Source organism: Periophthalmus magnuspinnatus, chromosome 22 (genome assembly GCF_009829125.3).
Source record: "Periophthalmus magnuspinnatus isolate fPerMag1 chromosome 22, fPerMag1.2.pri, whole genome shotgun sequence".
NCBI classification, from domain to species: Eukaryota; Metazoa; Chordata; class Actinopteri; order Gobiiformes; family Gobiidae; genus Periophthalmus; species Periophthalmus magnuspinnatus.
Window position 1 is genome coordinate 10,565,562 of NC_047147.1, and position 17,078 is coordinate 10,582,639.

The 17,078-nt window shown below is 40.0% G+C and overlaps 1 protein-coding gene across 3 annotated transcripts in view; it reads left to right on the forward strand.

Annotated features, from left to right (window-relative positions):
- LOC117390787 (leucine-rich repeat and fibronectin type-III domain-containing protein 2) overlaps nucleotides 1-16,501 on the forward strand; it is a 124,432-nt gene extending 107,931 nt beyond the window's left edge. Inside the window, exons 1-3 of one of the 3 annotated variants that reach the window (XM_055230957.1) lie at nucleotides 10,720-12,095; nucleotides 14,868-15,366; nucleotides 15,421-16,501. In XM_055230957.1, coding sequence (XP_055086932.1) covers nucleotides 10,720-12,095; nucleotides 14,868-15,366; nucleotides 15,421-15,846 — 2,301 coding nt within the window. In that variant the 3' untranslated portion in view covers nucleotides 15,847-16,501. Of the gene's footprint in view, nucleotides 1-10,698; nucleotides 12,421-14,867 lie in introns of those variants that run through there. The other 2 variants (XM_033988587.2, XM_055230958.1) reach the window with 2 other exon arrangements.
- The last annotated feature ends 577 nt before the right edge of the window (nucleotides 16,502-17,078 follow it).

The window sequence follows — 17,078 nt, forward strand, 5'->3', positions numbered from 1 at the left end:
GGACATTTGCGTTGCACTGTTTGCAAAAGCTATTCCCTAGGTTCACATTTAGTGACTTAATTTTGTTTAAATCATCAGTGGTACATTAGTAAACTTCCAAATAAAATAGACTTACCACATTCATGTTACTTTATTAGGTTTGCCTGAGGCACTGGTCATTAACTAACTACATTACAGAATATGTTCTCTCTTTATGATGACACAAAATATGCATTTCTCTAGTTGGTTAATCTGCATGCCACACATTTTGGAGACAGACTATATATCTTTGTAAAGTAGTCTTGGCAGGCTAGACCAAAAGACTGTCTCAGTACTAAATATATTACTCCAGTATCATTGACCAATTGGATGATGGTATTAAAAGAATCAGAACAGATGCAAGTAAGAACATGTGTACTTGGTAGAACCATTGACAAATACATAAAATGGCAAAGTTGTTTGGTAAGACTTCAACTTATAAGTTTCCAAAGAAATGTGAGCATCTTGAAATAGAAGCGAGCACTATAGGGAGCCTGCTATAAGACACATGTATATGTGGGAGATAGCTGAAAATGACTCATCTTCAGAATATTATCTTTTCAAAGAAAACCAAAACCAAAAATAACTTGATGGCAATGTTAAAAACACAATATCACAGCCGTCTTATAGTCTTGTATGAAATGTTCTTGTCACTCAAGGCTGCTTTGTAGTTTGGTGCAAATTTAGCAAATTTAACCATTTTAACCAATTTAATCATTTGGGCAAAATATATGTGTCAAAAGTGTGTTATTGTATTTTATTCATGTGTCACACTTGCTTTTTAAATGTATTTTTAGAGCTGCCTTTTGAAAAATATATTGTAACTACCAGTCCTACCAGATTTCGCTATTTTGTATTTGTGTGTTTACTCAGATCATGTGTTCTTTATCTATATCCAAGATAAAAAATAAAGAGAAATTCTCCAAACCCCTCTGTAATACTTGAATGTAGACACAAGAACATTCGTACTAACTGACCTGTGTAATAATACTGTGTTAAGACAGTCTCTAGCGAGCCTTCAGTTTACCATAGTGGTAGTCTTTCCTCGTGTCTGCCTGCACACTTGTTTATGTTGTAGACTCACCTCAGCTGAGTTTGAATGCTCCAGACACTGCAGGAAATCAGCAGCTGTTGCACATTGCTCAGTGTCAGACATTTCACAGTAGTTTGTTCCATCAAAGTGGCTCACACAAAAACACTGGGTTTCTCCTGCATGCTGCCATCTGTCTGTTCACTTCTGTCAGACATTTTGTTATGCTAAAGGCGATGTACCTTATTTTTACTGTCTTAAAAATTTAAAAACAGGACTGGTTCTTTTTAAACGGTTTGCAGTGGTATAAAGTTATTCCTCACTTACCTGATGCATTCAGAGCATCCTAATTATTCACCTTTATGAATTTATACGTGCTATTCATAACTTAGAGGCTGTTTTTGCCATCACAGGAATTATAAGCACACTTTATAATCAGGTGCGGACAGTACCATGGACTGTATAAACTTTCATACTTCGAGATCCATATTTGGAAGTCCGACCACGAGTATCATAGCAACCAAAGAGCCAATCCAGAGCCAGACTGATGAAGGTACAACGCAATGAAGGCGCCTGTTTCATCTGTTATTTATGTTCATATCTTGATTTTACAGACAAAAAACAGCAAAATAAAAATGCAGGGATCATGCAGAGGGGGTTAATGAAAACATTTTAAGACCAAAATGATGCTCACATCCTCACAGGACACATTAAATATTTGATATGGGCTTGTTAAAGAAGATTTTAAGAAATGTACAGTAAAAAGTACTGTTTAAAGTAACATGGGCCAATTCACCTGGAAGTTTGAGGGCCAAGAAAGATTTGTCTGAGGGCCGCATTTGGCCCCCAAGCCACAGTTTACACTTTATATATATATAGCATATGGATAGTACACACCTGATTTATTTTATCGATTTATATCTGTGCTGCTAAAGTACATGGAAAAAAATCTGGTACCGGCCCTTTAAATTACACTCAAGCACACATTTGGGTGGGTTTAAAATGTGCAAGAATATTTTTAAAATGCCATTATACCTTTTAAAAGTCTGATCATGTAAAAGCAGACACAAGCTTTTGGGCAAAAAAATAACTTTGATTTCATTAGCTAGTGTGATAAAACCAAATGCAAATCCATGGCCAGTAACATGTCCACGATTCAGTTTAATTATTCATTCATTTCATTGGCACCTATTTCGCCACGGGCACAATCGCTGTTCAGAATGAATCATGGCCTGTTACTACACAGTGATGCATTGTCATAATAAGGTCTGTTGTCACCTGCTGTTATTAGATTATTCATGACATCCAATTCTTCATAAAATATGTACCGTTATGATTCTATTAAGCAGTGTAATACAAATCAGAGCTTGTATACTTACTGAATGGATTGAAATAAATAGTCTATAAGTACCTCTATTGCTATTGTTAAAAGCCTCACAAACCTCATGAAGTAGAAACATGAGGAAAATCTTAATAACTCTGTGATTTTCCTCAAAAAAAAAACTCACAATGGAAGAATTCTTATTAATTTATCATATATTTATTTCTGCGAACATAGAACTAGTTTATTTGGATCAATGTAATTCCACAGAAAGACATTTGGCTATTGGGACACAAACCCACTCATGACTCAAAAACTACATTTTCATTTTTTTAAGGCATCTTGCGCTTCAAATTTGACATAGCAAACATTTGAACACATGTCATTCCATTTTCCAAACTGTATATAAATATGAAGGGCATTTTGTATCCAACCTTCAAATTAGTCCACATTCTTCTCGTACACATGCAGCGTGACCCAATTCAACAGATAAATACGTGTCTATTCTTATAAAATTTAATTAGCTTACCGGTTGTTCGAAAATAAACATTTTTTTTGAAAGTTGACCTGAAGTGGCATCAATTAATTTCCTCCTGTTTGGGTGCGTGGACCTCCCCCTCGTGCTGGCCTTCATTATAGACTCACATCAAATGACAGTGTTGTGAAAAGGACGTTGCGATTAATCAGTGCGCGCAGACTGTAGAGCGATGCATGTAATTAGCGGTAGGTAGAATGGAATGGAGATGCTCAGCGGGCCTTAATGCATTTGACCTTTCCCATTGCCACTGTGGATTAGCGTAGAAGATAACTCATCTGGTGAATAAAAACGTCTCAAGAAACACTCAACAAAGCGCTAATTGTTGGGTTACACCTGTATTTTGATGCAGAATAAATGCACATAGGACAGTGCTATCAGATCATGATGACGGTTCAGTGTCTTAGCCAAAATGGGCGAGCAACACTGCAAAATTCTACGTCTTAGTGCATATCTGAGGAGGATTAAACAAGGGACGATATTGAAATTTGGTGTCATGGCTAAAATACATGTGATTAACAATTATATCATGATAATTATTAAAGTTGCTGAAGTTATGGATATGAATAATTATCATTTTAATGTTATGAATAGGTTCCATGTTTAAATAGTTGTTATATAAATGTACTTTTAGGAAGAAGTAGCTTTTTTCTGAACATTCTGGGGATACAATGGTGATTATCTTTGTTGACGATTATCATGATTATATAAAATGTCCCACCAACGATTACTGTGTACACTTTTTAATCACGATAAATGATATTACATTTACCGTGTATGGGACAGGATTTTTGCAGCAATGGCTCAGAAACAAGACAAAAGAGATAACTTACACATGCATTAGAACATACTGTCACTCCTTTAACAAACTGCGTGTTTTGAAAAATGTGTTGTTTTGTTTCGTGACCATGTTATCTTTTATGGTAAGTTAACATGCATCCAGAAGCAGCATAAACTTTAGTAAATCACACCCGGACGCCCTGAGGCAAATGTATTCATACACACGATTTTAGCAAACATGGGCTTTGAGGCTCATTTAACTTCTCTTTGATCAGTCAAGTAAGTGCATTTCATGGACTATCTTTGGTTTTATTATTCCTAGGGTCAATTACAAAGACGTTTATTAGAAGCACACAACAGAATCCTGTATTCATCTTTATAATGCCAACTCATCTAGCACTAGTGATGTGATAGTCGTGAACGAGTGTGCTCTTTTGAACGACAGATGACACGAGTGAGAGCTTTGTGCACAGAAATCATATTTGGGATCATACGTTAGTTTATAAATTATTATAAATGTAGTGCAATGTCTTATTTAGATTATGCATTTCAAAGGGTAAACACACTCCCACTCTCAGTTTGAGCCATTTTAAACAAGTCGTTTGAATGTCTCTTTTACATGGACGAATCCAAAAGATTCAGATCCCACAAAAGACCTTAAAGTCCCATCTCTATCTAGTACATTACTTGGCATATACTCAAAATAATTTTAACTCTGTCTTCCACAAAATTAGACTTGCTACCTCCCATTATCTCACTTACATATCAGTTGCAGAGTGGTATAATTGTCAATCGGCGGTTGCACTGTTTTAGAGCAGTGAGCCCATTCACAGCCTGCCCTTATCCGGCTGACACAGGCTGTTTGCTGCTGTGTGTGGGAGTAATATTTGATTGAACACAAAGATTAAGTTTTGGAAATCATCCAGAAAAATGTCAGGTTTCTCACACGCTGCACCGCTTTCATTTCACAAGCCGCCTCTCTCCAGCTTTTGCAATTTGCCTTTCAAATAGTTTGGATCAACAATTCTAAAACCAATTCTCACCTTCAAAGCTGTACACCTCGAGCTAATACAGATCGATATAGTACATGATTCAGACATGGGTTGCATAAGGGTTTGTAAGACTAAACACAGGAGCGATGACGTGTGGGATGTAATTCAGAACATGAGTTACTGTGAGTCCCTATGCATAAACTACAAAAACAAACTGTGATCAGGTCTGGATTAAGGCGTGGGTGTACTTTAAACACTCACAGTGGAGGGTTTTATCCTACTCTCGACAGCGCTCTTTTTTGGACCTGCAAACTTAATACGCACTATGGGACTTTTTGTTGGAGTACCTGCCACTTCTACACATTGCCAGAAATGACTGGTAGAAGCAGAATGGCATTAAACCACATGTGTCAAACTCAAGGCCCGGGGGCTAAATGCGGCCCGCCACTTCATTTTATGTGGCCCGCGACAAGGTAAATTAAAACATATGACTGTCTTAAAATGTCAGTTTATCAGGAGATACGCAGTTACACAGTCATATTTTTTACATCTATGCAAATTTGAGTGCAACCATTTTGCTGATGTGGCCCTCGGTGAAATTGAGTTTGACACCCCTGCATTAAACCATCTCCTCACAGTAAGAACGCATGCCCTTCAGTTTATTTTTAGCAATAAAAATGTATATGTAGGATATATAGATATGTTTAAGGCCATAGTGTAATATCCCAGGTGAATGCAATTAGCAGTTTTAATTTGTGTAGTAAAAATGTAGTGTAGTCATTAAAGAGTCAGCGTAGCCTAGAATGTTATAAAAAATGTCATAAAACACTCCTACACCCCTTATTCAACAGATTGTTAAGCCGATCCTTTAAATCTTGTCTTTGCATTCACCTTAACTGCGTCTACACTAAAATTGCAAGTCTAAAATACAGAACACCATCCAGTTGTCCCAAAGGACTAACAGCACCCTGAGTACATTTAAAGCAGATGCTCCAACAGCTGTGCACTCATGTTTGTCTGAAGGTTAACTCAGAACAACAAACAAACTACTGTATGTGTCTGTCACGGAGGAGCGGCTGCACAGGGCCGAGATGGAGGATACTGTGTCTGAGTAAAATATGGGCTCATTAAGAGGATCTGTGTTTTCTATCCAAGCGTGAGAGACCCGAAACAGCTGACTTACTTTAGGAGCGGAGGGATCCATTTTAACTATACTTTTCGTTTTGTGTTTACTTTTTGTTATTGAACTTAATTGCTGCTACCCTTCTACTACGTGGCTGCAAGAAACACAAGTAATATCGCGTCGCTTTCTTCAGAAATAGCATGACAAGAGCTTAAAATATGCATAGAATCGTGTCAAGCGTCGTTCATCAACTTAAACGGGCTTTATATAGACGTCAGTGAGAGGTCATTCGAAGTACTCGCTACGTGAGCTGAAAACGGTGGCTTCGCATAGTACTGTCTGGGGAACTTTGATGGTGCTTTCTTAATGAGCACAGCTGCGCAAAAATGTATCAAATGGACCCTCAAAAGTCGATAAATCAATGAGTATCACCAGCCAATCAGACGTCTCCTCTCACCCCTCTGACAGGAAATCAGTTCCATAAATAGATGATGGTCAGGAAATGGACACTGACATATTGATCTATGGTTTATTTTACAGGAGTGAGTAATGTGAAGTTTATACACACGAGCAAATGCATCAAGCAGAGACGCAGTGCTGTTTGACAATTTTTCACAAGTTTGTCTGTCACAACAATAATTAGCAAAAAAAAAAAAAAAAAAACAGATTGATGACTTTATTTTGAGCCTCTAAGGTAGTGGCTCCAAACCTTTTTTTTGTTTTTTTTTTTCACATTTCTAGTACACTCTAACTAGTGTAGTATAGGCAAATGCATCTGTATACTATATATTGTCAGTTATTTATGTTCTGTTGTTGTGTTTGATTAATATTGATTGTCCAAAAATATTCTCAAGGATGTAAAATGCACTACAAAACCCTTAACCTTTTTTTTTTTTTTTTTTTATCTGAAACTCTTCCAAGCACCCACTGCTCCAAGGCCTGGTCATGTTTTTGTAATATTTTTGTTTTGCTTTGACATTTACAGCCCCTGAACTTTCTTGTATATTTCTATCAGTTTGAAAACCTTATCACTGCAACAAATGTAGACTAATTCTGTGCAATATAAGGACTTTTTCCAATAACAATGCCATAAAGTGTGCAGCTAACATGAATTCTGTATGCATCTCAGTGATTGTATAAAACTTCACCTCTCCCTGACAGGGCCACTCCCGACTTCTGTTGCAACAGTACTCTGCAAAATGAGCTGTAGAACTTACCCATGACTTTCAGATAGCAAATATCCATTTCAAACACCTTCTCGGTTCAGGATTGTTCTCTTGCTTTGGAGTGGAAGATCAAAAGCAAGAAAGGCAGCGTATTTCGACTTGCAGTGCATAGGTTGGGTGCTGTTTTCGGAGCTTGGGTTATAATGAATCCATAGGAGAGAGTATGTCTGCTCTGACAGCTCTCACCGTGCAGCAGAGCAGGGATTAGCGCCGCTGTGCTGACAGGGTCATCGCTGTATGCATCAACTCTGCAATTATTTGTTTCACCAGAGCACACTTTCCTTCCTGTGCATTGATTGATTTTGGCTTCACAGGAACCAGCTGTAGCATGGGAAATGTCCAGATGTAAAACTTAACAATTAGCCATTCGGATTTACATGTCGCCCTTTAAAGTAGCATATGTTCGGAATTAAATTTAGGATCCAAAGACGTTCCAGCGGTGATGAGCCTGTTTGTCACTGGTGTTGTGTAGATGCTGTCATATCACGTTGTTAGGAGCTGAGAATTGACTGGTGGCCCGTGCGTCTTTTGAACTGCAGAGTGTAAATTATGGTGATGTTAACACTGAGCTTTGAGAGTGTGCTGGAGCTCGCAGCACACATATTATACAAGGCCCCACTGTTTCATTTGGCATCAACACTGGACTACTCATGTCCAATTTAGATGTGTTTTGTAAAATGTGCAGACAACAGTTCAGGCTTTTTGTAGTTGTATTACGGGGACACAGCATATGAAGTTGTTGATTTTTTTTTGTTTAGGTGGTAAAATAGAATTACATGTTTTCTAGTAGCTTTTTATTTATTTATTTATTTATTTGATTTATTTCGAGCACTTTTCACAAATTAATCCTTACATAAGCTCAAAAAGGAGTGAGAAGAAGAAAACGTATTAAATCCCACCCCTATCTTAATTTAAGACATAAATTCAATGCTTTGTTTACGCTTCCTTTAACTTTTCTAGTGGAGGGTGCTGCTGGTCTCCATGGAGATCGCAATGCTTTGTCTGGCATATTCCACAGTATAGCATTAACGTAAATTTGAGCTTAATTAATGTTTGCACTCTTGCTGTGAACGGGCTTGCCTCTCCATCAATCTGACCTGTAACTTGGCCTGGTGGTGTCACTGGCTTGTCTCCATGAAGATACTTACGTTTTAAGCAATACTGTGGAACATTCTAGCCAAAGCAATAACACCTCTGCATAGAGATAAGCAGGTGGCAGACTCTTCCTCACAAAAGTTAAATGTGCCCCTAAATAAAATGATTACTCATAATGATAGAGTGTATATATAAATGGACATAGGTAAACTGATAGACGCGGCGTTCTAAATAAGAAGTGATCAAGGGCGCGGTTCTGGCTCCATTGACTCTGACTCACTTTACGTTGAAAAACTGTCACCCATCTCTTCGTAACTGCTGCTGTCAGGCTCGTCATTTTGGTCTTAAAATGTTCCTGTAAACCTCTTCTGCATGATCCTGGGGTTTTATTTTGCAATTTTGTCTGAAAATATATGACACGAACATAAATAGCAGACAAATCAGGTGCCTTTTTCCCTCAAGGTTGTTCCAGGTAGTGATAGCAACAGGTTTGATTGACAGTGCTGCTAAGCGCCCGCTCCCTACTAAACCAGCGGTATGGGCGGGAAGGGGCGTTACCTTCAATAGCCTGGGTCCAGATTGGCTCTTTAGTTGCTATGATACTCGCGGTTGGAACTTGGCTTCAAATTCGCCCCTATAACGTCTAGCCTCGATGAGTTTCATTTGACTGGAGCCGAACGCTATGGGTGACGTCACACTCATTTAGTCCACTTCTTTATACAGTCTATGCTTAAAACACATACCGCAGTAAACCAGGTATTTTGTAATTTTGTATCTGTTCATTGTCACATCTGAACATAACAGTGCACACATGTCCCCTTACAGATACATGTTAGAAACCTTTACATATGCAAACAATCACAAATCAATATTCACCGTGTGCTTAACATTCACATTACGCCCCAGACGCATATCTTTTATCAGGATGCTGGACTTTGTAATAAGCAACCGTGCTGTAAAATAGATTAAAATTGATTTTTAGCTTTGCAGAGAATTAGGAATTAATGATACAAATGTCTCGGAGAATTAAAATCTCGTTGTGGATGCAGCCATGTGTGCGGACCGTTCACAGGGTGTTCACAGGATGTTCACAGGAGCGCACTGCTTCCCTGCACCTGCCAAAGCCTGCACCTGCCTCTCACCCAATATTTTTACACTGCATTATCCACTGGTGACACACTGGAGGAAAAGGGGTCAATCGCAGAAAACGTGTGAACATAGAAACAATATGATTATAAGAACGGGCTGTGTTGTTGGAGATAGTAACACAACAACAACAACAACAGGGTACTAGATATTTTCCATTATGCAATAGGGACATGAATAAACATATAATTATACCCACCGATGGATGCACAATGTATCTGACAAGGTCTCTCAAAACTAAAACCGTCATCATAGTTAACATATGAAATTATCTGTAGCCTTTAAAACTATTTTTCATTAATTGGAGGGAAAAAAATACTGCTGAGGCCAAATCGTGATGACTTGACCATATGGGGTTAGCTGACCTCCAAAACCACAGCTGTTCAAATGTGTTCTTGGATTGGAGTGGTCCGAATGGTGTAAGGACTAGGGCCATGCTGCTTTCCCTGCATCCGCCAAGGCCAACACCTGCCGCTTGGCCAATATTTTTCCACTGCATTATCTGCTGCCCAAACACGGGTGACACGTTAGAGGAAGTAAATTGCAGAAAAAGCGGAGACATAAACAACGTTACGAGAAAGAAGGGTTGTGTCCGAGAGTCAGCAGAAACAGGGCTCTTTGATGCTCTGCTTGTTTACATTCAAATGGAAAGGTAGACCGGCATACAGATGAACTACTTTACACTCTCTCTGTGTGCCCTACAGTATAAGTGCTGTGCGGGGTCTGCTTAGCTGTTTTTTTGGGATGACAGCTTACAAGTATGTGTGTCATCGAAAATAGCCCCTTAGCGCTTTTTAATCCTGGCCTTCAAAAAGGACTCACATAATTTTTCACACCTTCTTACCATTGCAAATCTATGTTAATCAGAGCTATAATGGGAAATATCAATGGGCATCATCAGAGGAATGAAACTGACGTTGAGGGAGAGTATCCATAGTGACACTCAGTTGAAAGAGAACTTATATGTCCTGCAGTGGGGAAATTCTAGTGTTGCAATGCACAGTTCAACAACAGCAGGAGAATAGAAATATACAATCAGATATAAAGAAAAAATATATACTTGAGTCACACCATTGTGCAAGTAGAATACAAATATAAGGCTACAACAAAAATAAACATAAAAGCTGTAGTGATAAGTAGCAATATACCTTAAACAATTTCAATTAATATAATGCTTATGGAAATTCAGAGGTAAATTATTTGCCTTAGGATGACATTATTTCCATAGTGGTGTTTGCATATATTTTATGCAATGTAAAACACACTTGACTTTATGAGTGATTAGAGGTCCCTTGTTGCTGTTTTTACCGTAGTCCTCCTGTAATAGTATTGTAATACCTAGACACTCAATGTTTATTGAGCTGGTGAAGAGACCTTTTATAGATTATATAGTGATGTCACAGTAATCACATTTTTCTGTCTGTCTCCGCAGGTCTCCTCTCTGTGATCTACCATGGACAAAGTGGTCTTCAGCCTCCTGCTCCTGGGAAGCGCTCTCACCATGGTCCATGCATGTCCCAAGTACTGCGTCTGCCAGAACCTGTCTGAGTCTCTGGGAACGCTGTGCCCGTCCAAAGGCCTGCTCTTTGTCCCACCGGACATCGACCGGCACACTGTAGAACTCCGATTAGGCGGGAACTTCATTCTCAAAATCAGCACTCAGGACTTTGCCAACATGACGGGTCTGGTGGATCTGACCCTATCTCGCAACACAATCAGTGCCATCCAGCCTTTCTCATTCATTGACCTGGAGACTTTGAGGTCACTACATCTAGACAGTAATCGGCTGACAGAATTGGGGCCGGATGATCTCAGAGGGCTTATAAACCTCCAGCACCTCATTCTTAACAACAATCAGTTAAACCGGATCAACAAAGCAGCCTTCGATGATTTGTTACTAACGCTTGAAGATTTGGACTTGTCGTATAATAATTTGCGCAGCGTGCCTTGGGAAGCCATACGCCAAATGGTCAACCTTCATCAGATGAGTTTGGACCATAACCTTATATCCTTTATCGCAGAAGGGACATTTACAGATTTAGAGAAACTCGCCCGATTGGACCTCACCTCCAATCGGCTTCAAAAACTCCCGCCTGACCCTATATTTGCCAGATCTCAAAGTGGAATAGTTATGAGTACTCCTTACGCACCTCCGCTTTCCCTAAGCTTTGGAGGGAACCCTTTGCATTGTAACTGTGAGGTGCTATGGCTTCGCAGACTTGACCGGGAGGATGACATGGAGACGTGCGCTTCTCCTGCCAGTCTCAAAGGACGATACTTTTGGTCGGTTCGTGAGGAGGAGTTTGTTTGCGAAGCCCCTCTCATCACTCAGCACACCCACCGCTTGCTCGTACTTGAGGGTCAGACCGCTAGCCTTCGTTGCAAAGCTGTCGGAGACCCGATGCCAACCGTACACTGGGTTGCCCCTGACGACCGCTTGATCAGTAACTCCTCCAGAGCGACGGTCTATGAAAACGGCACCCTGGACATTACAATCACAACCGCAAAGGATTATGGGACTTTCACATGCATAGCCGCTAACGCCGCTGGGGAGTCTACAGCCTCCATCGAGCTGTCAATCATTCAGATCCCCCATAGGAGTAATGGGACCAATCGCACTACGCAAGCTAAATCCGGGCTCTCCGATATAACAAGCTCTACCAAGGTCAGCAAAGGGGAGCCCAAACCGCTGCCCGAGAAGGCGGTAACTGTGGCCGATGTTACTGCAGTATCTGCTTTGATCCGGTGGACTGTTACTAAAACTACGCCAAAAGTGAAAATGTACCAGCTGCAATACAACTGTTCAGAAGACGAAGTTCTCATTTACAGGTATGTCTTAGTAGTTCAGGCATCAGAGGGATAATGAGATTTTGTGCTACACATTTTCTTGTGATATAAAGTGTAAAGGTGTTCTTCCAATCATTTTTTCATCACATTTGCCTAATACATACCTAGTACAATTACTGTCAGAAGGAAAACATCATCAAATTCTATGAGGAAACTCGAGCAGAGAATGAAAGAAAAAGCCCAAATCAAACAATTTTGATCTCAATTTAATGTCTACAAATGTTCAAACTTCAACTGATGTTATGAAGAGAAAACTCTATTAATTATGTAAAATGCAACAGGAAAAGATCTGGAATTCTGCCAATATAATAAAAAAAATTTAAGAACTTTTAAAAAAAAAAAAGAAATCAAATAAACTTTTGGATGATGATATCAGTGAAATATGTACCAATTGGGCGTTGCCAATTTTTCAGATTTAATTCAAAGTACAGTTTAAACAAGTATGCTTTTTAACAAGAAATAAAACGCTGTTATATTTTTCTTCGGTAGGGACTTTTAGAATGTTAAAATTAGACATATTAAAACTCTAGAGACGATAGCAGCATCCTAGTCAAAAACAAATTAAATGCTACCACAATTTCCCTGCAGCAGTTTGCATTTCATCAAACGCTCTTTAATTAAATAAAAAATGGAGTATGGAAAGGCAATATGCTGACTATTATCCGGGTAAATCAGATTAGGACTGTACACTGTGATGAAGACTAATATTACTTTTGTAGGATTCTGTGATTGCGGCATGACATCACTGCCAATTTAATAACAACGTCTATGAGATTGTTTTGCTTGCTGACTTTGGGCGAGTTTTCCACAAATGTGAAATATCGATATGTTATTTCCTCTAAGAACGCCCAATCCATTCCGTAATCTTGTATATGTCTGGCAATTGGAAAACTACATGTCAGAATCATATCAAACTGCTTTATTTCTCCGAGTGTCCTGGCTGATTCTGGCTTTCTCTGTGTCAAAAAATACAAATTCAGAGGTGTATATTCTGCAGTCTTTGTGCAATTCTGTTCAAAGTGTTAATTTTAGAGTCTGTAGTGGTGGTTATGATCTTTAGACCACATATAGGGACATTGTTTATTCCATTATAATTGCTTTTGTTCAGATTAGGGTTTCCAAATGAATCATTACCCAGATACAAAAATTTGATCAAAAAATAGCTTTCAAAGAGAATCGATACAAAAATGAATAAATTAACTAATTAACAAAAACACCAAGGACAACATTTGGGGTTTTCGGACAGTTTTATATTTAGTATTTTTGAATAATCTATATCAAAACTAGTGTAAAACCACGTAGTAATATTGCATACATTATAATTTTGGGTTGAAATTACACTCAGTTCTCTAAAAAGTTGTCTAAAAAGTAGTGTTTTTTTGTCATTGGGGTATTGAAAACTTTTTCCTTGTATTGAAATAGAGTTTAAAATAAAGTTTTGGTAACGCTGGATCACATTCTACCAAATTTTGGGATTTTGGGGATGTCAGACATATTCCTGGATTCTCTGTTGTTCTTGTTATGTGACAGACACTGTGGGAACATTGACTATTGTGCCCAGGGACACTATGTGCTTCTCTAAACTGAATATTGATAGGACTTTGCTGCTCACACATGCACACCTATCACACGCCTTTTGTTGGCCTACATACTATCCCAGGGCACTGTCCATGCTCCGGCTGAGGCATAATTAAAAATCAATCAAGTGGTGTGGAGGGAGGATAGAGATGGTGTGAGACCCCCAAATGTGTGAGGCAGAGCGGCTTCTCACTGCTTATGGAAAAAGGCAATTAAGGATGAATAATGAACTGCAGCCCCAATGGTGTCTGAGCTCAGCGAGGAGATGCTTCGGAGGGATCAAAGCTATGGATGCTTGTGCTGGGAAGAAAGGCCGGCCAGCAGAAGACGGAATGATCTATTTATAGATTGCCTATTGCAATATGGTTGACTAAATCCTGACCCTCTGCTCAAACTTGGCCATACACTAGGACCAATGAATATGGTCCCACAAGCTAGTGCTGCAACTGTTAAAAGTGCCTTAAAAACCTGAAAAACAGAACTTGGCAGGTTTGGCAAATACAAGAGTTTGTGCTCCTGCTTCACTTGAAAGATTGAAACAGTTCAGTGTTAACAGCAGTTCAAACTTAGCATCCTAATTATTCAGTGAGATGAGACTTTTTAAACCATTTTCCCTACTTCCACAGGTCAGACTTTTTCTATCATGGTAATGCTAACAACAACTAGCATGCTAACTGTGCACTCCCTACTTCGCAGACCAAAAGTATTCTATCATGCAGACAGAATACAACAAACTGATTTTGATAGTTTTGCTTTTACAGTATGTCTGTACTGGGGCAAAACAGACTTTATTTTATTACATGAACAAAATGGTGCAGCGCCTTTAATTTTACATGTTAATTAAAAGAACTCTTGTCTTTACTGCACACTTTGCTTTATACTTGATTTAATGCTTCTAACTTTATGGGGAAACACATTTCATCCTGTCTGCACAGTTGTATGGTATGGTAATGTAAAGAGTATAAAAAGAGTACGAGAAGCTAACACATAAAAAGGAGAGAAACAACATAAAAGTCTGTACATCAAATTCCCTTTATCGGTTCTAATATCATCTTCCAATTCAAATGTAGTCCTGCCATTGCACATTTCAGAATACCGTCATCTGCACTGTTATCTTTTCTCATTTAGAACTGCCAGTGCTCCTCTTCATTGGTCCCTCTTTTGTTTCTCTTTCAGAATGATTCCCATGAGTAACCGGGCCTTCTCCGTGACTAACCTTGTCCCGGGGATGCAGTACGACCTCTGCGTCCTGGCCATCTGGGAAGACACTGCCACCACACTCACTGCCACCAACATCGTGGGCTGCGTCCAGTTTGTCACCCGCGATGACTACCCCCAGTGCCAATCTCTGCACAGCGGCTTCATGGGAGGCACTATGATCCTCGTCATCGGAGGCATTATCGTCGCAACCCTTCTCGTTTTCATCATCATCCTCATGGTACGCTACAAAGTGACCAGCGGTATCCAAACCCACAAGCTCCCCGTCATGAGCAACACGTATTCACAAACCAATGGGGGCTTGAATCGTTTTAACGGTGCCCCTCCGCAGGTGAAGTCCACAGTGGTGGTGATGAGGGAGGAGATGGTGGAGTTCAAGTGCGGATCTCTTCAAAGTAGCCTATCTTCCTCCTCTTCTTCATCAAACTCTCTGGACAGCCATGGCGCGAGAGGCCCGGCTGATCGCTACAGCATGCAGGGGAGTGAGTGCAGCACCCTGCCAAGTAGCAAGTTCAGGAGGCACGGGGCGAAAGCACGGCCCAATTTGGACAATCTTTTAGGGGCTTTTACGTCTCTGGAGCTGCGAGGGGTACCAAGGGATAACCAAAGTGCGTCTGGACCCTCTACTGCTGCTACAACGATGGCAGTGGCTAAAGCTTCTTCTGATAAGGAGCCTCTGCTAGGGAGAGCTGAGTCTACCACCATGCTGGGTCGACTGCTTGGGCTGCCCCAGGAAGGGAAGCCCAAACGGAGCCACTCGTTTGACATGGGGCACGTGGGCGGAGCACAATCCCGCGGCAACTATCCACGCAGGATCAGTAATATCTGGACTAAGCGTAGCCTATCTGTGAACGGCATGCTACTGCAGTATGACAGTAGTGAGGATGAGAAACCAGCTTTTGAGAGCTCGGAGTGGGTGATGGAAAGCACGGTTTGAGGATAACTATGGTCTGCAGACGATCTCTAAATCTCTATAAGAACCTAAGGAACAGCGGAGCACAAAGAACGGAATATCGCACCTGGGGATTTGCCTTGGGTATTGCATGACTCTATCCATTGGAGTACTGTGTGAGAAAAGACACTTCAAGGTTTCTGGCTATGATCTGTATCTGACCGTTCACACAGACAAACAAGTCAGAATAAATGTGAGTATTTCAAAATAACATGGAATTTATTGTGTCGATACGGATCTTGTGGAATTATTCGGAATCCATGGCCGGGATATGAGAGTACTCCAGAGGATGGGGGCAGTCGGTGATGTTGAATTTAAAGTGGATTTTTACTACATCTGTGTCAAAGGAACTGAGTGAAGAGGATTTTCCCCAGACTCCTGTGAACTGGCAGCGCACCTCAGCATTTCAGATCTTACATGGACGATTACGGCTACAGAGAAGGACCTATAAAGAGAGTATAGAAATTTAGAACAATGTTTTATTTTGATCTGTGTTTTTTCTATCATTTTTACTATTTATTATTTTGAGTTCATCCACACACTGGCACACGGCTACCCCACCCGTCTCTTAGCATCAGTTACCTTTACAAGTGTTTTTAGAGTTAAATTGACAGCACAATTTGGTACGGCTACAGTGAACAGCTACGCTTGTATTTCTACCTCAGGTTCCTTAAAATATGAGGTTATTTGTAATGAAAAGTAAAATACAAGCACATAATTAGTAATTTAAAGCACAGATATATGTTTTGGTCATTCCCAAGTGCTAGAAACAGTGATATGATTTCTATGTCATATTTTTAACTATCCAGTCAGTGGCGTTTGAACGTCTCGCAGTGGCCAATTTTGCCTTTGGGGAAGGATTCAGGAAACTTGCTAAAACCAGAGTGTTCGGATGGCGACAGTAGTACAACCTTATATAAGCCAACTCAATAATTTTGGAAAATCATCAATCCTTTTCTGGAGGCTTGGTTGATACATACAAGATGTTTGCTCCTGCTTATTCAGTGAGAAGTTGTGGGTTAGATCCCCAGGGTTGAATACAAAAATTGCTTTCACATCTAGACATAATGCCGTTGGTAAATCTCAACTATAGTGCTATAACTTTACAGCTAATGATTGAAACTTGGGTTTAGTTGGACGATGTTAGGGGAGGAGGCCCCGGGGAAGACGCAGGACACGCCGGAGGGACTATGTCTCTCGGCTGGTCTGGGAACGCC